General features: G+C 40.4%; 2 protein-coding genes across 3 annotated transcripts in view; both read right to left on the reverse strand.

The window, feature by feature from the left end:
* LOC120542599 (protein disulfide-isomerase-like) overlaps nt 1-11,746 on the reverse strand; it is a 36,248-nt gene extending 24,502 nt beyond the window's left edge. Inside the window, exons 1-4 of one of the 2 annotated variants that reach the window (XM_039775168.1) lie at nt 11,442-11,746; nt 8,069-8,272; nt 5,135-5,268; nt 3,026-3,163 (exon numbers count right to left, since the gene is read on the reverse strand). In XM_039775168.1, coding sequence (XP_039631102.1) covers nt 3,026-3,163; nt 5,135-5,268; nt 8,069-8,272; nt 11,442-11,652 — 687 coding nt within the window. In that variant the 5' untranslated portion in view covers nt 11,653-11,746. Of the gene's footprint in view, nt 1-3,025; nt 3,164-5,134; nt 5,269-8,068; nt 8,273-11,041; nt 11,073-11,441 lie in introns of those variants that run through there. The other variant, XM_039775170.1, reaches the window with a different exon arrangement.
* Nucleotides 11,747-20,347: 8,601 nt separating this feature from the next.
* Nucleotides 20,348-22,590, reverse strand: part of pdia2 (protein disulfide isomerase family A, member 2) — a 29,640-nt gene continuing 27,397 nt past the window's right edge. The window contains exons 11-12 of the mRNA XM_039776383.1: nt 21,452-21,559; nt 20,348-20,717 (exon numbers count right to left, since the gene is read on the reverse strand). Coding sequence (XP_039632317.1) covers nt 20,646-20,717; nt 21,452-21,559 — 180 coding nt within the window. The 3' untranslated portion in view covers nt 20,348-20,645. The remainder of the gene's footprint in view (nt 20,718-21,451; nt 21,560-22,590) is intronic.

Below are 22,590 nucleotides of genomic sequence, written 5' to 3' on the forward strand. Positions count from 1 at the left end.
ATTAAAGGAGCTGCTTCACCTCACCAAGGGAGCTGGAGTTAGGAGATGATGAACAGGCCAAAGCTCACCAGGAACGAGTGCAGGAAGAAAGGAAAAGGAAAACATTGGTGCATTGTATGTGTGCACATCTTTGAAGAACCCTGTAAAGGTGCTGCCTTCAAAATATAAAGTTTACTTGAGCTTTGTGTAGTTGTGTCAAGGATTTGGGATTCTGAGCAACATTGGACAGGTCTGCTGCCTCACAGCTGTAGGAGTCTCAGCTTGTTCCAGTTCTTGTCCTTGAAGTCAGTTTGCACATTCATTCTGTGTGTGTTGTCACATGTGGGAACTTGGAGGGCCGCTTAAGGGCTCTAGTGATGGTATGGTAGTTACTCATTTGACCAGGAGCTGGCACTGTGTTCTAATGCCTTCTCTCTTCCTCTCTCCACAGGTCAGGTCAGGTTGGGGAGCATGCACTGGTACAGAGCGTTGCTACACCCATCACATGACGGAACAGCTCTTGATCCTGGTTGGTAACCCAAACCAGGAAGACACGCAGTCCAGTCCCACTCTCTGGAAATGACCATCTATTTGCCGCATCCAGGCGTTACGTGGGCATCCCCTTGACCTGGTCCAGTTGCAACAGAGCAGAAGACTGACAGCCAATCCACCACTGACGTCACTTCCATTGCATGCCGTCCTGGACCCAAAAGCCCCATTCCCCCTCCCAAAATCCCACCACCCCGCTCCTTCCTGGAACCCATATGATCAGAGGTTAGGCCCTATTTTGTCAGTTCTCTGTTGGACTCAGATCTAGAAAGACATTACAATCATCCTTGTAAAAAGATCAACCACTTCTTTTTGTTTCATATTATATGTGGTCATGGATACGTCCCAAACCTTCTCTTACAGTCCCCCCTGTGGGTACCCTCATATGTTCAAAGTCATGTGTTTTAGGTTCATCTACAATTCTAAACTGGCCAATGAGAATGAATTTGGGTGTGTGCATAGTGTGTCCTGTACAAAATAAATCTATATAGCCAGACTTTGCTATCTATTTTATTTTCTGTTACACTTTCTTCTATTTGTTATTATTATACTTTAATAATTTACTGTATTGCTTTAAATGTCTACACTTTGTCTTTATTTCTAGAGTGACTGAAGTAATAACATAAATATTGGGACACCTGGTGCATGAGGTGATTGCCATTTACTCAGCTCTGCAGGGTTCTTAAAGCCGAGAAGTCGCACCTCAGTATGAAGGACAAGTGCAGTAGGAGCAAGATGTCGATGGTTGGTAAGTGGCTTTTACCCAACAGGTGTATGACGCTTCATGTGTCTTTGGGAGACTCGTATGATGTTAGTCCCAAAGGTAGTGAGTCCCTATGTGGAGTGTTACTCATATGGTACTTACAGTGTGTAGGTGGGGTCCGACATGGAGTATTAGAGAGTAGCTGGCAGTGGAGAAACAACTCAAACAGTACTTATGTGAATAGGATCTGTGTGTGTGTGTGTGTGTGTGTGTGTGTGTGTGTGTTAATCTTAAGGCGCAAGAGTAGACCAGTCTAGTAACTAACATGGCGAGTCTCACTCATCCCTCAAAAACACATGCGTCTTCAGCAGAAAAGATCAGAGGTACCTGATGTTGTGCGTGCCTCATCAACTGACCCAGTGATTCACCCCATAATGGGATACGAGGAGTCAAAGTTACTCTTAACAAAACTTTGAAAAAATGGGCTCAATAATATAAGCATGTGGAGTTTTATGCTAAAATTCGAGGTTGTTGAGGATGAATATGATATTTTTCAATATTAGATTTTTTTATCGGTGGTCCTAAGAGACACCCTCAGAAGGTTAAAAATGCCCAGTGTCAAACATAAGCTTGTGGGGTATCATTTTAGACTATTTGAAGGTCAGTGATTACAAATATGATGCTATTTTTGAACTCTGATCCTTTACTTGGGCTCCAGCCCACCATGGACCACTGTCTGAGGGTGAAAACTAAGAGATTTCTGTTACAATTGAGAATATTTAGACTTTAAACATTTAAACTGAAGCACACATTTTAATATTCTAAATATCTGACAGAGCTATTCTTGTTTATTCTGTATGTCTGCCTCATGAAGTAAATCTTTGTTTTTCATGAGCACCCAGAATGACGACAGCTTATGCAAAATCAGACTTTTAAAAATTTTATCCTGAATCTTTATAGCTACTAATTTGCCTAACAGGCCTGTCTTTGTCACGTCACATTTCTGAGGATGGCTCTAATGATTTTTATCCCTGAATTAGATTTTATGCTTTTAGGAATGTTATTTATATATTGTACTGTAGTTTCCAGGGTATTGGATCTTAAACCTAAAGGTTACTGGGTCAATTCATTGTGTCTCTGAACCAGTAACTTGACCATATCTAGCAACCACACAACGTGCACTTCAAAAGAGGTCGGCCACCTGAAGGGGAGCGTGTTTGGGCCCGGCCAGTACTTGGATGGGAGACCATCTGCGAAAAGCTGGGGTTACTGCTGGAAGTGGTGTTGGTGGGCCCAGTAGGGGGTGCTTACTGTGCGGTCTGTGTGTAGATCCAAATACAGTGGTGAGGATACAGCATTGTAAAGACTGGCACTGTCCTTTGGTTGAGACTTAAAATTGAGGTCCTGACTCTCTGTAGTCATAAAAGATCCCTGGGCATCTTTTGAAAAGAGTAAGGTGTACCCTGAGGTCCTGGATGAATTGCCCATTATTGTAAACTCTGGACCCTAATCATTGCCTGTCTCTAAATGGCTAACTATCTCTCTCACCCCCTACTACATGAAAATGCTCTATAAATGTAATTAATTATCATCATTTTTCTCAAAAGTGGTGTTAAGTGATTAGAATTGTATAAATTGTAATGTAAGAGGAACAAAGTAAAAGGTGATAAACTGTAACAAAGGAGTCCCTTCATTAGCCTTTGATGAAGCAGTGAAACGTCAGCAGCATCTCTGGAGTTCAGGGCAGTAAGACATGAATGATACTCTATATTAGCCCACCGCCCTGCAGCTTACCTTTTTAGACAGCAGGACAGTGTCTCCTGTAATGCCATATTTATTAAACACAATCTTATTTTTTGTGACTCCAAATGGGAGATCTGGAATGTCCTTAGCTGCCTCATAAAAGGTCTGAACTGCAGCATCTTCAAGGTCCTGCATTTATTAAAAATAACACAAGTTAATAACAATCCACATTGGATACAAAAGCAACTGAATTTCAATTCAAATATAATAAGTTCTGTATCCAAAGAAAAAAATCTCTTAAAAGTTCCAAACAAGGATATTTGTGGATGTGCTTGACAGTACACTTACTTGTTCTTAGTCTCTTCTCACAAACAACACGATATACAGTATGCACCTACCAAGCACATTCTTAGGACCACTACACTAATACTGTGTAGGACCTCCATTTGCTCTCAAAACAGCCTCAGTTCTTCAAGGCGCGGATTCTGCAAGATGTTGGAAACTTTCCTTTGAGATTCTGGTCCACGTTGACATGATGGCATTGCACTTTTTCTGCATATTTGCCAGCTGCACATTCATGCCAGTTACACCACAGGAGTGTTCTACTGGATTCTGAATCAGTGACACTGAAGACCACTAAAGAGCACTGAACTCATTGTCCTGTTCATCAATCCAGTTTGAGATGACTTTCTCTTTATGACATGGTGAGTTATCATGCTGGAAGTAGCCATTAGAAGATGGGTAAATTCTAGGCATGTGGCCAAGTAACAACACTCACACAGACAGTGGCATTCAGACATTGACTGACTGACATTGTGCTGGTTATTGTCCAACCCGCTATATCCTAACACAGGGTCACGGGGGAACAAATGCCAGACAGGCCCCAGCCCACCACAGGGCACACACACACACACACAACTAGGGACAATTTAGGATCGCCAATGCACTTAACCTTCATGTCTCTGGACTGTGGGAGGAAACCAAAGCACCCGGAGGAAATCCATTCAGACACGGGGAGAACATGCAAACTCCAGGCTGGGTGCACCCAGGAAGCGAACCCAGGCCTCCTTACTGCAAGGCAGCAGTGCAACCACTGCGCCACTGCCAACACAATGTGTGCCAAGAAAATATTCCCACACCATTACACCACCATGAGCAGCCTGGAGTGTCAAAACAAGGCAGGTTGGGTGAATGGATTCATGCTACTGTTGACAAATTCTGACACTGTGCACCTCACACCAGTCTACGTTTGTCCAGTTTTGGTAAGCCTGTGCCCACTGCAGCCTCAGTTTCCTATTCCTGGCTAACAAGAGTGGTTTTCTGCTAATGTAGCCCATCCATCTTAAGGTTCAATGTGTTGTGAATTCTTAGATGCTTTTCTGCCCACCACAGTTGTCGGAATGGTTATCTGAGTTACCGCCCGCTCTTTCTGGGCAGCTATTTGAGATCCAACAGTCACACTGTGGTCACAATTACTTACACCATGTGCCTTGGCTAGTGTAATCCTTTGTCAAACAACAACTTAACCTATTTGCCACATCTATATGCTGCATATACTGCATTGGCAACCTGATGACAAGCTGCATGGAGGATTGTCATGTTGATTAGCAGATTGACTTAATAAAACGACCATCTTGTGGCCAAGTTGCGCTACTAGCATCAGTTTTCACTGTATTGTGTTACTGAATCCTTTAACGTGTTTTTTTCATTTTTTTCTTGCCTTCTTCGAGAGTCAAGGCCTTGTCAGAAAACAGGGCCTCTTAAAGCCCATTGACACATTCCTTGTGTGATTTTGAGCTATACAAGAAATAAATGGCTATTGTTAAATCTGACAGAAGTCACGAAAAGATCTCTTGACTCGGTGCGCTTATTTATAGATTAACACTTGGTCCAAAATAAAAAATACAATACTCTCCATTTCATCTGTGTTTTAGAGAAATTGCTAAATAATTTCCTGGAAGCCATTTCTATACATTTGGTCTCCAAAGCATTTAGCTAGAAGCAGCATTTAGTGTCAGAATTCTTCTTCCTCGGAGATGACTGAGTGAACGCTAACCAAATCAGTCAGATCACAAATTTACACAGAGTCAAACTACCTTAATGGCAAAAGAGTTTTCAAGCTTTCAATCAGTTTAAACATAAAAGACAAAATGATGGTACCTGAAAGAAGCCAAGAACAACCACATTCCCGGATTTTAAGAAGGTTTCAGCATGGCTGCCATCTTTAATAAGGGTTGCGCTGGGGCCTGTTCGTCTCTGGAGCCAGGTCACAATGGAGGAAGCAGTCCTTAATGCTTAAAAGAAGACATCAAGACAGTGATATCATTCATCATGTCAGTGTTAACAGACCTACCAGAAGCCTCACAACACCGAGCATCCCACCACCTTCTTCAATGGCGTATACACAAGGCTGTTCTTCCCAATAATGACAGAGTAGCGGTGAGGATCGACTTACAAATTTATGAGGTAATATTAGGTTTCACCATTTCAGTCATAGTGATGGAGTAATTTACTGGCCACCAGCAAATGTGGATGGAGTTTCTGCCAGCATGTTCTCCATTCACTCTTCTAATATAAAATGTATGAATTTAAAACTTGTTTTTATTTCTGAACGAGGTATGACTTTTGTTTTCTCCTTTTACAAATACTTAAGTGAAATATTTATTTAGTTCATTTGCTATTTCCTTTTCCCAGTTATTTCTCCTTGAGCATCCTTGATGCTTCTTAAATTCTATTTTACTTTCTTTATGCTGATGTAGCATGCAAAAAATGACTTGCTGCTTATTTTCACTTAACTAACTTTTTAGTTTCTTTTCTGACCTTTCGAATGTGCTCTTTGATCTTTTCAGTTTTACATCTTTGAAGATGCGCTTATTTATCCATTTTGGGAATTTCTTTAGTCTTCTTGTTTTATTGATTTTTGGAATTTACTTAATGTTCGCCTGGATCAGAAAGTCTCTCCAGTGACAGCACCTACCATTTATAAGTGTTGAGTTTTTACTTTCCCGTTTTACGTTTTATAGGTAATTCCTTGTCCCTGTAAAGTCAGCTTTCCGCAAATTATAAGTCTTTGATTTTGTGGACGTGTGTGTTTTCAAAAACGATTTCAAACATTAATAAATACATCCATTACAAAACTATCCAAAACATGTTTATCCATTGAGGAACTTGGCCAGGACACAGACAGGCAGACATCGATGGTTCACCCAACACATGTTTATTAACACCGTCCATATTTACAAGTGCCACACACAACCCCAAAACTCCCCCAAAGTCAAATCCTCTACCAAAATGCCTCTGTCTTCAGGCCGCCTCCTTTCCTCTCCTCCCGAGCTCCATCCTTCTCCGCTCTCGACTCAAGCCATCGAATGGAGGAAGGCAGCCCCTTTTATACACACCCGGATGAGCTCCAGGTGCCTCCTGATTAGCTTCCTCCGGCACATCCCAGTGTGGTGGAAGTACCGGCTGCGCACCCTGAAACACTCCGGGTGTCCCTGGTCGTCTTACAGGCATCAGGGCAACCCCTGGAGGTGACCACGGGCCCCTATAGGGTTGAGCTTCCAAGATCAGTTCCCGTGGTGCCCAAAGCCACCAGGGCGATCACCCCCTCATGGTCTGGAGGAGGCGTAAGCTCTCCTCCGGTCCTCCTGGGCATCCCAGCTGGGTACCAGCCACATGCCACACCTTCTAAAAAACTGTTAGAAGATTAAGACGTTTTCTAAATATACCTGATCTTAAGAAAGTATTTTATACAGGATTGTCTACTGCAACATTATTTCTATCGCATTCAGTTAATTCAAAATATTGCTGCAAGAATCATTACAAGAACTAGAAAATACAAACACAAATCTCCAGTTCTCAAGTCCTTACACCAGTTTGTAGTTAGGCTTAAGGCTGATTTCAAAATCCACCTTTTATCTTATAAAGCCAAATGGCCAAGGCCCTGCTTATTTATCTAAACTTATCACTACTTACAAACCAAAGCACACATTGAGAACTTAAGATGCCGGCCTACTTAAAATTCCAAGGATCGATAAAATAACAATGGAAGGTCAAGCTTTTACTTACAGGGCACTGAAGCAGTGGAATGATCTGGTTGCTTATATTAGAGATGCCCCTTCAGTCTCAGCTTTTAACTCCAGGCTGAAGACTCACCACTTTAGTCTGTCATACCCTGACTAGAGCAGCTGGCTGGACGTGTATACTGCATTTCAGTTTATTAGTCACTTATACTGAAATATTAGTGATACAATATTCTTAAACAGATGCTAACACTCCACTATTCTGTTTCTCTTGTTGGTATCTGCACGTAGCACTTGGTGCCACTGCTCTACTGCCAGGCTGCTCCTCCATGTAGAAAAGTCATCTCATTTGGAATCATCAGATGAAAAGATTAGGCAGCCAGCACAGACTCCAGTACAGAATACCCAGGAGCGGGTAGGCAGCCAGGTTGCCAAGGTCCTTGGGACTGTGAGTTTATATTTGACTTTCTCTTTTGCAATTTTGACCTTCACCGTTGTCAACAGTGCAATGAAGGGGACACTGTACTGCAAATATGGTGCAGTTCTTCTAATGAGACATAAAATCTAGATCCTGACTCTCTGTAGACATTAGAGATTCCTGGGCATCTTTCAAAAAGAGTTGAGTTTATCACAATGTCCTTATTAGATTGCCCATAACGGCTTTGTCTATTCTGGTGCCCTAATTATCCCCTGCCTCTAATTGGCTAACAGTCACTCTCACCACTTCACCACCTAATAACTAATGTGTGGTGAATGTACTGGTGGAACAATGGCTGCTGTCACATCATGCAGGTGGGTGCTACACATTGGTGGTGGCTGAAGTGGTTCCCATCAGTTTATGTAAAGTCCTTTGAGTAGTAAGAAAATTGCTACATAAATGTCATTTATTATTACTATTATTAATGAGCTTTAAATCAGATGTTTGGTTTTATTTTGTAAGATTCTTTCAGGAACAAAAACAGTTCAAGTAACATGAAAATAATGCACATTCCAAAGAAGTCTCAAATCAATTCACAATATGGGTCAGGTGGAGTCAAACATGAGAAGGTTTCCAACTGCTAAATGCACTTACCTGGACATACGGTGGGGCTTTCCTCACCTTCTGTGTAAAACCACAGAGCTGGGAAGCTTGTGACATTGAGCTCTTTAGCCAGACTTTTCTCTTGCGAGACATCGACCATGCCAAAGTGAATCTTTGAAGAGTCGTTCTTCATCAGAGTCGCAGCACTTTTAAACTCCAGGAGAAATGTCTGTGAATCCCCTGACATTGGGGCATCTGTGGAAAATGTGAAAAGAAATTTATATTCTAGTGATGTAAATATAAAGCATGTGTTGGGTCCAGAAGAGAAGACCTTCATTAGCTGTAAGAATCATGCGACTATTCTTAGATTTAGACCTTTATCAAAGGTAACTTACTGTACAACATTTGAGATGGTTACATTTCTTTTGTTTTTCCAAATGTGACGCAGACAGGTGAAGTGACTTGCTCATGGTCACTTGGTGTTAGTAGTGGGATCTGAACCCAGAAATCTTAGGGTTTGAAGTCCAAAGTCAAAAGAATTGACCAATTTTTAAACAGGCCACTCATATGACTAATGAAGAAGGGAAACAAAATGTAGAGCTAAAAGCACAGCAAATACTAGACTACTAAAAGTCTATCCATCCAATATCCAACCCGCTATATCCTAACTACAGGGTCACGGGGGTCTGCTGGAACCAATCCCAGCCAACACCGGGCGCAAGGCAGGAAACAAACCCCAGACAGCGTGTCAGGCCACCACAGGGCACGTGCACACACACACACACACCAAGGACAATTTATGATTGCCAATGCACCTAACCTGCATGTCTTTGGACTGTGGGAGGAAACCCATGCAGACACGAGGAGAACATGCAAATTCCACACATGGAGGAACCGGGAAGCAAACCCGGGTCTCCTAACTGAGATGTAGCAGCGCTACCCACTGCGCCACCGTGCTGCCCACTGCTAAAAGTAATTTATTCTCCCGAATAGACACATTCAACTGTGTAAAAGTACTGCTTAGGATGTCTTTCAAAATGGCTTTACATCCTCTGCATGTCTATTTAAAAGTATATTTTACATTATCTTATCACTCTTGATTGTTTGATTTTTTTAAATTTTGCCTAAGAAAATTACTTTTTTGTTCAAGAATATTTCTCAGAGTTTAGCTGTATAACATCTTATTATATAAATACTGTACATATTGCTTTGGCTTCATCATATACAGTACATTCTTTTCAGCTTAGGCCTTTTTCCAGTTGGTTTGTATAATTCATGGTCATCTATGGGACAACCATAAATTCAGGAGATGACTGTTTTAAGTGGCAGTATGAATTACATTAACCCTCCATTTTGAGAGCAGTCAAGGAGACTGGAGTCTACACTAAAAGCACCAGTAACAAGGCAGGAACAAACACTGGATGGGGCGCCGGCGTATTCTCACAGACGCTCGCAGTCAGTAATACAGGATAGCTGGAGTCACCAGTTTACCTCACGTTACGTTTCTGAGGATGGCTCTGATCATTTCTATCCCTGAACTGGATTTTGTGCTTTTAGGAATGTTATTTATATATTGTACTGTAGTTTCCAGTGCATTGGATCTCAAACCTAAAGGTTACTGGGTCAATTCATCGCGTCTCTGAACCAGTAACTTAACTTGACCATATCTAGCAACCACACAACCTGCACTTTAGAAGAGTTCGGCCACCTGAAGGGGAGCGTGTTTAGGCCTGGCCAGTACTTGGATGGGAGACCATCTGGGAAAAGATGGGGTTGCTGCTGGAAGTGGTGTTGGTGGGCCCAGTAGGGGGTGCTTACTGTGTGGTCCGTGTGTAGATCCAGGTACAATGACAGGGACGCTGCATTGTAAAAACTGGTGCTGTCCTTTGGGCAAGACTTACAAACTGAGCTCCTGACTCTCTGTAGTCATAAAAGAGTAGGGTGTACCCCAAGGTCCTGGATGAATTGCCCATCATGGCCTTGTAAACTCTTGGCCCTTGTCTGTAATTGGCTAACTAGCTCTCTCACCTCCTGCTATATGCAAATGCTCTTTAAATGTAATTAATTATCATTTGTCTCAAAAGTGGTGCTAAGCAATTATAATGCATCTTGATCTTATAAATTATGTTAAAGTTTTAATTTACCCTTGTTGACAAATAAAGTATATCTAATCAAAATAAAGGTGTCAGTCACATATATAATAATAATAATAATAATAATAATAATAATAATAATAATAATAATAATGGGTATGAGAATATGCTGTTAAAAAACCCAACATATTCTCCCTTTGTTGCGTATGCTGCAAAATACTGTATTATGTGTCTCTCTGATAGATAGCACTTTGTCCCTAGTAGAAATCTGCCGCTTTTCAGAAACTCCATAAATAAGTAAATTTTATTACATTATTACAAACAAGAATCTCCCCTCTCAAAAACACATCAGAATAACGGGAAGAAAATATTCCTAAAAAAGAAAGAAAAACGTCTGACTTGGTTAAAAACATAAAAGAACAGCCGCAGTACCCGTCAGGCACCATCAAGGCGCATTGCTGTACGTATGAAGTTTTCTTACACTGTTCTGCCCATAGCGTCGATGCGCAGCGTTGTTCATTCCGTTATCTTGCTATATTAATATATCTGAATTTGAAAATCTCTGCCACGCTAATAAAAATTGCACAAATAATTAGTATTGGTTAGCCTTTCCTTATTGATAATTGTGCCCGGTCACATATTCCTCACTCCCCCAACACCCCCTTACCCCAAAACTGAATCATGCGCCTTCTTCAAATGCATAGACCCATTTACTGTATATTCATTTGCTTAGCATTCATTTTTATCCCAAGTAACTTACAAAACAAATCAACATAATCGAGTAAACATCAGTCCTGAGGACAATTTGTGACCAAATGTTACAGGACAAAAGTTCAAAATTAATCACCACAAATGAAGAGCTCAGAATAAAATACACACAAGTTACACTTGCTAGGTTACAAAACCTAATAGATAATAAACAGAAATTCACCAAACAACAGAGTCATCAGCCGCTTCTTAAACACAGTGAGGGAGTCAAATTTTCAAATCGAAGTGGGCAGCTCGTTCCGCCCGCTGAGATCTACAGATAAAAAGAGTACGGACTGAGATTTAGTGCCACGTTAAGGTGGCATCACTAGACACCAGTTATCAGTAGACCTGAGTGGGAGAGAGAAGTCGTCATAAGACCCCTCAAGTGTCTTCGTACATTACATCCGTGCAGACCCGTTGGCTACTCTGTGCGCAAGCAGCAAGGATTTAAACATAATATGTGCCGGTAGAGGGAGCCAACGTATCCAGTTTCTGCTTATTTTCAGCAGACATCGTCGATCCTTTAACGGAGTCCAAAGATGACCCGCACTGATTTGAACCAAACCTGACGACGTACTTACGGAAATAAACCAGGAGCCGCTTATGTTGGTCGATGGCTTGTACGTAATTTTTCTCTTTAAGCATAAGAATTCCATTCTCCTCTTTGATTTTGACCTTTTTAGCCTTTTTAGTTTTGACAGATTTCTCGGCCGGGTCTTTTTCCGTCACGTTTGTTGTGGCGGCAATAACAAAACAGACCGCCGCAACCACAGAAAACGAAAGAACCTTCATGGCTGCAGAGGCGAGCGTGACCGTAAAAAAGGGTGCCTGATAGATTCGAACTGCGCTTTATTCACGGCTGGGCGCTGCCATGTGACCCTCCTGAGCGCCCACCCGTTCCAGCTCGGACTGATAGCAGTGTGTACTTTGATAAAGGGCCGCCAGTCAGTGCAATGCCTGCTTTAACTCAGAAGAAAAAAGACAAGGTGACTCTTTAAGAGGGCTTGGCGCGCGTGCTATCGCAAAAGTTAAAATGAGTGGGGCTTGTTATCAATGGACAAAATGAGTTGTAGAGTAATAAAAGAAGCAGAAACGACACAAAGCGAGCTCACTACTGGTAAGTGCAATGTGACATTTTATCCAAGAAACGCGCAGTATTTTTAGCCCCTTTATTTATAAGATTTCATGCTTTCATCCCTTTTCTTCTATGAAGCATTTATAAATTATTTCTGGAGTGAAATAAAAGCGCACTGGACACGTCCTTATATACCTTGACACCTTCATGTATACCTTGGCTCTTCAATGTGACATCCAGCACATTAGAGAGACATGAAAGGAACTACAGTGGACGCCTTCACTTTCTGCGCACTTTCTCATGTCTTGTAGATTTAATTTTAAATGACATTTGTCATTTTTGCCCATCAATCTTCAATCAATAATCCATAATGACAAAGTAAAAACATGTTGTCAGAAAGGTTTGCAAATCTATTAGTTATTAAAAATCTCTCATTCATGTAAGTATTCAGTCTTGAAACTTGGCTTGTAGAAGCCCTTCGACAGCTATTACAGCTTTACGTCTTCTTAAATCTCTATAAGATTTGCACACCTGGATTTGGGCAGTTTATCCCATTCTTCCTGGCAGATCCTCTTAAGCTCCGTAATATAGGATGGGAACACCGGTATGCAGTACTGGCACCTCTTCCAATTTCAGCATAGAGTGTTGGCATCTTTTCATAGTGTACCACATCACTGAAACTCCATAGAAAGAATACCACCAGTAATTTAGATATACTTCAGTGCCTGTATGGGAAGTGTCTAAACTGCCATCTTCAGGTCTTTCCGCAAATTGTCTGTGGGGTTTAAGTCTGGGCTTTGTCTTAAGCCACTCAAGGCCAGTTAGAAACTTGTCCCAGAGCCATTCCAGCGTTGTCTTGGTTGTCTGCCTGGGGTCATTGTCATGCTGAACGGTGAACTGTTTCCCCTGTCCAAGGTCATGTGCACTCTGGAGCAGATTTTCCTTAAGGATCTCTCTGTATTTTGCATTCATCCTTCCTTCAGTTCTGATCAATCTCCCTGTCTTTGCAGCCCACAGCATGATGCTACCATCACCATGCTTCACCGTAGGCAGGTGGTGAGCGGTGCCTGGTCTCCCCAGTCATAGTACTTGGAGTTCTGCTTAAAGAATTCAATGTTTGTCTCATCAGACCAGAGAATCATATTCCTCATGTTCTCAGAGTCCTTTTACACTGTCATATATGCCTTTTACGCGAGAATGGCTTCCATCTAGCCACTTTACCATTAACACTTGATTGATGGAGTGCTGATGAGATGATCATTCTTCCATCTCAGCAGAGGACTTCTGAAGCTCTGTTAGAGTGCCCACTGGATTCTTGGTCACCTCTCTGAACAAGGCCCTTCTTGACCAGTTTCTCAGTTTGAATGGATGGCCAGTTTTAGCAAGAGTCCTGTTGGTTGCAAACTTCTTCCATTTCACAATTATCAAGGACATGGTGCTCCTGGGATCACTGAAAGCTTTTGAAATGGTTTTTATCCCCTTGGCCTGATCTGTGCCTCACCACAATTTGATCATGAAGGTTTAAAGAGAGTTCTTTGGACTTTATGGCTTGGACTGTATCCTATGTGGAAATAAACTCTGACCACGGCTCTGTGCAAAAAGAAGCCTCATTAACTAATGTTGCTCTGTTTAACTCGAGATCTCTTAATGGCAAAGCATTGGTGCTGTCAGAACTCATCACTGACACCAAACTTGATATACTGTGTCTAACGGAGACTTGGCAAAAACCAAACGAATTGATGTCTCTCACGGAGGCGACTCCACCTGGTTTCACTTTCCACACAGAACCTCGCAGCTCTAGACAAGGCGGTGGGCTAGCAGTAATTATCAGAACAGACTTCAATATCAAACGAATCCCAATTAACTGTCCGTTGTTTTTTGAGTGCTTGGCTCTTAAACTAATAACGGAATCAGATCCTGTCTCACTCATTGTTCTTTATCGTCCCCCAAAATACAATGCATCCTTCTTATCTGATCTGATTGAACTTTTAACCCACCTAAGCTCTTATTCTCAGAGAATTATCCTTCTTGGTGATTTCAACATCCATATTGACACTACTACATCTAAACTGAGAAATGAATTCCTATCCTTACTGGACTGTTTTGACTTGACACAACATGTTGATTTTCCCACCCACTCTGGTGGTCATATATTGGATCTGATCTGCACTTCTGGACTATCTGTTGCCAACATTTACAGCACTGATTTGGGACTCTCGACCATAAAGCAGTACTTTTCACTGTCTCACTGCCTTTACCTCCTCTTACCTGTAAACACAAATTTCTTACAGAAACCTTAAAAATATCTGTCCCTCTATCCTTTCTGGATCCATTTCTGATCTTTTACTGTCTGCACCTATTCCGTCAACACTAGATAGTCTTGTTGACCACTATAACTCAGCCCTTCATTCAGCATTAGATAAAACAGCTCCTTTAAAACATAAGGAGGTTTCCTTTAAGCGTTCAGCTCCTTGGTATAATTCAGAATTGCGATCTATGAAAGCAGCTGGCCGATGCCTTGAGAGAATGTCACGTAAGACTGGCCTCACCGTGCACATCCAGGCTTTCTCTGACCACCAAAGAGCTTACAGAGAAGCACTAACTGCTGCTAAGAACACCCACTATGGCAGAATAATAGAAAGTAGCCACCATAACCCAAGGGTTTTGTTTTCTGTAGTTAATAAACTACTCGAACCTGCATCTGGCCCAACTACCTCTTCTACTGAAGTCTGTGAGGAATTCCTCCACTTTTCCGTAACAAAATTAAAGATCTAAATAATTCAACTAACATAAATACATCATCTGTTTATATCTCCCTGTTTTCCCAATCCATCCAGCTCCTTCCCTAAGTTCTCACCAGTCACATCTGCGTTTGTTAATAACCTGCTTTGTAAGATGAGGCCGACTACTTGTGTACTGGACCCCATCCCCAGCACACTACTTAAATCCTGCCTTCATGCCATAATCCCGACTGTTACAACAATAATAAACTCATCCCTTGACACTGGCTCTGTGCGCTCACTTTTAAAATCGCTTCTGTAACCCCAATGTTAAAAAGTCTGGTCTTGATGCTGACAATCTTAACAATTTCCGCCTATTTCCCACTTACCTTTCCTGTCAAAAGCTCTTGAGCGTGTTGTAGCTTCCCAGCTCACCAATTACTTAACGTCTAATAATTTGATGGAACCCTTTCAGTCTGGTTTCAGGGTGCAGCACAGCTGTGAAACTGCTCTGCTACGGGTAACCAATGATTTGCTTATGGCAGCAGACTCTGGACAAACCAGCATATTAATTCTATTAGACCTCAGTGCAGCATTTGACACTGTCAGACATGACATTCTACTGTCCAGAATGGAGAACATGCTGGGTATCTCTGGCACTGCCCTCCAGTGGTTCAAGTCCTATCTGACTGATAGGCAAGAGTTTGTTAGTCTTGGCAACAGCAGATCCAGCTCAGCGCCAGTCACACAAGGAGTTCCTCAGGGCTCTGTCCTCGGCCCTCTTCTCTTCTGTATTTATATGCTTCCCTTGGCCATATTATTCGTAGCTATGGACTGGGCTATCATTTTATGCAGATGATACTCAACTCTACTTCAATGTTAAAAGTGGAACTTCATCAGAGCTTTCTCAGCTCACAACCTGCCTTAGTGAAATTAAAACCTGGATGGAGCAGAACTCTTTAAAATTAAACTGCAACAAAACTGAACTCCTGCAAATTGGGACTAAAATGCAACTTAATAAAATGAGCTCCTTCCCAGTCCATCTTGGTGGTGATCTCATCAGACCTGCCTCTACTGCAAAGAATCTTGGTGTCATTTTTGATTCCTCCCTTTCTTACTCCACCCACATAAATCACATTAAGAAACTTTCTTACTTTCACCTCCATAACATATCCTGTTCGCTCCTTCCTCTCCTTTTCTAATGCTGAGAAACTTGTCCATGCTTTTATCACATCCGCATAGATTATTGTAACTCGCTGCTGGCAGGTGTCCCTTCTAATCTTATATCACAGCTCCAGCTTATTCAAAACTCAGCTGCAAGAGTCCTTACTCGAACCAGCAGCAGCGAGCACATCACACCCATCCTGCTCCGTCTTCACTGGCTCCCTGTGTCTTACAGAATCGAATATAAAATCCTACTAATAACCTACAAAGCCTTAAATAACCTCCCACCAAACTACATCAGTGACCTTCTCCATCACTAAGTGCCCGCTGCCCACTAAGGTCCTCTAATTCTGGCAATCTTGTTGTGCCCCACACTAATCTACACTCCATGGGTGACAGGGCCTTCAGCTGTATAGCGCCCAGACTCTGGAATGACCTACCGAAATTAATCAGGTCAGCTGACTCCATGAATTCTTTTAAAAAACAACTCAAAACTCATTTGTTCAGGAAGGCTTTTAGCTCTACTTGACTTTATTCCCCTTCTCTCAGTTTACCTCTCTGTCAAGATGCTCATGTAACCTGTGTGTGTGTGTGCTGGACCATCAATTATGTTGTCTGTTAGGCTTTCTCTGAATTTACTGTCTTAATCTTCTTTATTTATTTATTTGGTTTGTACTATGCTATATACTGTATACCCTGCCGTTCTTTCTTATATTCTGTAAGTGCCTTGAGCATGGGAAAGGCGCTATATAAATAAAATGTTTTATTATTATAACATGCATTGCGAATTGTGGGACCATACGTATACAAGTGTGTGTCTTTCTAAATTTTGTCCAAACGATCCAGTTTGCCACAGGTGGGCGCCAATCAAGTTCGACAAACACATCTCATGGGGAATGAAAGCAAACAGGATGCACCGGACCAAATCTGCAGTGCCACGACAAAGAGTCTGACTACTCGGGCTTGAGAGGATCTGCCAGGAAGAGTGGAATAAACTGCATTTATTCAGGTGTTCAAAGCTTATAGAGACTTACCCGAGAAGACAGAAAGCTGTAGTAGCTGCTAAAGGGCTTCTACAAGCCGAGTTTTGGGTCTGAATACTTACATGAATAAGAGATTTCAGTTTTTGATGTTTACTAGATTTGCATACCTTTCTGACAACATGATTTCACTTTGTCATTATGGGTTATTGATTGTAGAATGATGGGTATAATGGCAAATGTATCAATTTTAAATTGAAATCTACTGCACTAGAAAGTGTAGAAAGTGAAGGGGACTGGATAGATAGATAGATAGAAAAGGTGCTATATCATAGATAAATACATAGATGTGAAAGGCACTATATAATAGATAGATAGATGTGAAAGGCACTATATGATAGATAAATGTGAAAGGCACTATATAATAGACAGATAGACAGTTTAATACACAGATGTGAAAGGCACTATATAATAGATAGATAGATAAATATGAAAGGCACTATATAATAACTACATAGATGTGAAAGGCACTATATAATAGACAGATTAATACATAGATGTAAAAGGCACAATATAATAGATAGATAAATATGAAAGGCACTATATAATAGATACTTTATTAATCCCAAGAGGAAGTTAGATAGAAAATAGATAGATAGATAGATAGATTTGAAAGGCACTATATAATAAATAGACAGATGTGAAAGGCACTATATAATAGATAGATAGATATAAAAGGCACTATATAACCTGGTTTAATAGATTTATTTTTTAATCCAAGTGGGTATTAACTAGCTGAACAGGGAGGTAGACTGGGAACGGTTGCTTGCCATCAAGTTAATTTATCAGAGTTTGTCCTCTTATTTAGGAATGAAAGACACAATATTTTATATCCATAGTCCTTGGATGACAAATTCCATTTCAAAGTGTGTTCATTTAATTTAGTTTTATTTCACATTCTTTAACAGAAGAAAGAACAAATAGATGATGAAATCCACTGATGAATCTCTCACTGCTGCTTGGTGTTGCCATTTGAAATTCTAATTTTCTGTTTGACTGCTTGGTGACCACACTGCCCCTGCCAGACAATAAATCACATTAGGCAGATTTGAAGTAAACTTGTTAAACAGAACTCAAAACTGATCCAGTAGAGCAGCAAACAACATCCTGCTGCGTTATCAACTTCATCTGAGTCCACAACATGGAAAATTTAAAAACAAATTAGGACCATCAACAGTTCAGAAAAGACAAGCAGACTAGTCCTGGAGACCTAATGCAGTAAAGTAGTGTGCCATAATGTCTCTTCGATGGAATATCAAAATTACTCGAGAAATTAGTTAATGTAAAAATGTACTTTCTTGTGGTGTGTTAAATTTAAGAGTCCTATTGTGGTGGCCTGCAAGGCGCAGTGGCCTGCATGAAGTTTTCTTTTTTTAACTCTTCTTATCTTTTCATTCATTGCTCTTTATCTGGAGTACACACAAGTTATTTAGGTCCACACTGAGCTCTCCCCCATAAGCAGACTTGTTGGAAGATAAGGAGCTCACAGAGGCAGCTACCAAGAAAAGCACACCTGCCTGGTAACTCCATCTCTAGTCATTTTTATTAATGTCACACCACTGTGGGCCACAATAGTTGTCACTGTCTTATCCTTAAGTCATAATAAAAAAGTCCTGCCACAGATATCATGATCAGTATCACTTTGATCAAGGACTGCTTTTGTCAATAATATAACTGGTTTCAGCACAACTGGAAATCTTTGGAAACAACTCCACCCCGCTACACTTCTACCAAAATGATTCACTGGTCAAGTACCATTTTATCACCAGAAACACACATTTGCTGGACATGTTTAGTCCCATGTGAGTGTCACCTCTCTCATTCTTCAGCTTATGTCAGTTATGTTTTTGCTTCTTAAAACTGTGTCTAAATGCGGAGCCCTTATCTTCCTTCTCACTCAAGCAAACACGAGTGACCTTCAGTTACTGCAATTGTATGAACAGGAGATCGAACTTATGTTAACACGGAAATTGCACTTGAACCTTACGTTCATAGCACTAATTACATAACTGGCGCTTGTGAACATTATCATGGTCAGCTAGTAACGGGTTTTATGAAGTTTTGTCAAGGAGGGGGAAGGTAAAAAATCTTGGTGATTTATCATTTAAATGTATAGAGTCCTTTTAATGTTTTTTTAATTCTTTCAAGTCTAAGTCCCAGTGTGCTTTGTGGGAATCGAAGTAAACTTGGAGGTGATACTTTGAGAGTGAACAGAACCGGCGTGATTGGTTTTAGAGACCGGCTGGTTACGACGTCAGAAATATAGGCACACCCCTCGCGCGCTGCTCGCAGTATTTTATTTTATACTTGACGCGTCCAACTAAAGACGTTCGGCGAAAATTACGTCAGATTTGGAGACACTCCCCGCGCGCAATATTTGCGCTCAGCGCGGTAAGCAACCGAAACCCATTTATACTCGTTGCGGCCCGATCGATCGGTGATTCCCCTAGTCAATAAGTGCCAGTGATTCATCAGTGTCACATAGCTAATCATATCACAGCAGAGGAAGCGAACATCTTCCTTTGGAAAAAGAGCTGTGCCTGTTATTATTGTCATTAGGAGGAAGAAAAAGGAGAAGGTGGGGTGTCATCAGATCTATTGACTAAAAGCGGTGAAGGAAGGGCGGGTGTAATATTCTCATGTGAAGAAGGCCTATGTGATGAGCACATGCATTTCAAAATTGTTTGCATGTCTTCCTTACGTTTTGATGATCTCTTGCGTTTTATTCAACCCTTCGTTCACCTGTTTGGAATCCATCTAACTCTCCTTGACTCACCTTGAAATTCATCGCGTCCGCAGCGCCGCGTAGATTAGAAAAAATTCCGGGGGCGTATCCCCAAATCTGACGTCATACACGCCGCTCGGCCCTTGTGCCCAGCGCGGAGTCGCTTCAGGCATAAACTAGGCTTCAGAGCGGCAAGTCGTTTTAATATTTAATTCCAGTAATCTGACATCTGCTTTCAAAACGTTGCATGAGTTTAAAATTTGATATCAATACTTATGAAATTTGACATCTTAAAAAAATTGATATCAAGCATTTGACATTTGATATTATGTTATTAAAAACTGATATTACACTTTTGAAACTTGGTATGACACCATAAATGCTAATACTGTATATAGTATATGCATTTTAAATTCTCACATCATATTTTGTCATTTCAATATCACGCTTTTAAAATTTGACATCAACTTTTTAACATTTGAAATTGCTCTTTTGAATTTTGATACCAGGTTTTTAAATTTGATATCCAGTTTTTAAAATTTCACTTCGAGCGTCTGAAATTTGATATCAAGTTTTTAATATATATCTAATTTTTTTTAATTTGTGAAAGATTAAAGCAATGAGTAACATGTTCTTCTCTGGTGTTGCTGTTTCCATTATGCTCCTCCTATGTATAGAAAATTAATTAATGAATTGTTTGTTATTGTCTGAGACTCGGGTGCAAATATTTCCAATAAATGAAATAATGTGGATGGCACATGAATGTGACTATTCAATTTAATCCCGTACTGTGTAATAAAAGCAGAAATAACTAAAATGCAGAGAGTTAACATGTTCAGCTCTTGTGCCAATGTAACGTTTATGATCATAGTGTGTATACATGAATGAAATGAATACTCTGGCAGTAGTATTCAAGTTACACTCCTGTTGTAAATAAATAAACCTTTTAATATTTTAGTGACCGATCAGACAGACATCCGTACTGTCCTTATACTGTACAGTTAATGAATGAATGACTGGCAGGTCTGCATCTATGAATTATTTCAGGTTGTTTTCTTCCATCAGAGCTCATCTCTTGAGGTTTCGTTGCCACCTCTGGGTGTCACAGTTATGTTCTCCACATCTTCTTCACCCTGAAAATGAATCACAAAGATTTTCAAATCTACTTTAAAGAAAGGGAAATGTAGCATATTTCTTTCTAATGAATAATATATTTAATGTCTTTGACTATGTTAATATGGAGCATAGCATTGGATTTTCATGTTTAATATACCAATGGAATATGTTATATGTCCCAGTAACTATAATACTGACATTTATTAATATAGCACATTTTCATACACAGGGTGTAGCTCAACGTGCTTTATAAAATGTCAAAGAAAAAGTGGCAAGAAAAGAAAACAAATTAAATTGGCTTTTGCTCCAAAAAGAGGCCTGTCTTAGGCGCTGATCCTTGGAGGAACTAGTCAAGAATCGCAACGTCTTACGCTTGGCCTTTATGAGCTCAGCTTCTTTCTTGGCATTGGTTAGTCCAGAAATGAAAAAGAAATAAATACTGAAATAAATGTCTTTTTTTAAGGCTTCGTTGCTCTTCATGCTCATTACTTTTCTTGCTAGAGTTCAAGCTGTTGTATCCTCTCTCAATGGTCATCCTCTACTATAATATGAGTTGCTCTAAGATAATGAAATGAATGAAAGGCGCTATATCATATAAAGTTTATGTAGTATGAAATCAGCAGAGCTACAGACTAGTGAAGAAGGGCTATGGAACCTCGGGCTCTAAGAGTCCAAGAAAACGTTCTCCTGTTTTCTCTAACTCTTTAGCTGCAGTCCTGTGGCAAACCCGTTAAAGCCAGATGGGAATTACCAATGACTCTGGTTCTTCTTCTTCTTCCTCCTCCTCTGGCAGGACGCCTCCATTGTCCAGAAACTTTGAAAATGTCTCCACATCTCTTTGGCTGTTATAATCAATAATCTAAATATGAATAAAACATAGTGAGTGTGAATGCCAAAGTAGATAAACAGCAAGGAGATTTCAGAAGTTAAACAAAGATTACCAAAACTAGTGTAATCATTCTGATTAAGTGGCATGGAGGAAAACCAGTATATGGAACAGAAATGGGCTATCCTGTAACTTCATGGTCATTGATTACTTCAGTGGGCAGGTCATGACTGAAAACATCCAATTCTGACACATTTATGAACAACCGTCAAGGTAAGAGATTAAATAAATCCAAAGGTGCAGCGGCAATGTGGCTGCACGTACGCGCCCTTAAATCGCAGGAAGTTTGTTTAGTTTCCCACCGTAGTGTTTCACCTGAGATTACACGAGCCGGCCTGGCAAGCCATCTTAACTAAATTTGAAAAGCTGTCAAAAAATATGTTTAATCGAGTCAAAAATACATTTTAGACTTCAAGAATATAATTTGAACTTGAAAGAATTAGAATTTGAGATATCTACATTAGTGTTGTACCATGTTAGTCATTGTGGATGCAATGAGAAGTCAAGCAAAATGACACCACTGCCTAACTGAATGGATTACAATTTAATTTTGCTTGAATTCTCATTACATCAAGATATCTCCATTTTAATTTCAGTACATTTTGACCAGTTTAAATGTCATTTTAGATGGCTGACGTTACATTATTGGTGTTTCATACAGAGAGGTTTATATCTGGAAATGCCGCCAAGTGTAAAATGTCATTTTGGATTCCTGTGTAACCGAGTTTTCTGTATTGTACTTTCCTGGCCTTATGGCACCATGCACTGAATGTATTTTGTCACCTCTGAGTGACAAAACTCAGATATGTTCTTCTTGAGCGGTCACCTCATGCCTTTGTGTGTTTGTTTCCATCTACCCCGGGTTTCCTACTAAATCTCGCAGTTATAGATAGATAGATAGATAGATAGATAGATACTTTATTAATCCCAAGGGGAAATTTACATAATCCAGCAGCAGTATACTGATACAAAGAAACAATATTAAATTAAATAGTAATAAAAAT

The sequence above is a fragment of the Polypterus senegalus genome, chromosome 13 (assembly GCF_016835505.1).
Source record: "Polypterus senegalus isolate Bchr_013 chromosome 13, ASM1683550v1, whole genome shotgun sequence".
Lineage (NCBI taxonomy): Eukaryota > Metazoa > Chordata > Cladistia > Polypteriformes > Polypteridae > Polypterus > Polypterus senegalus.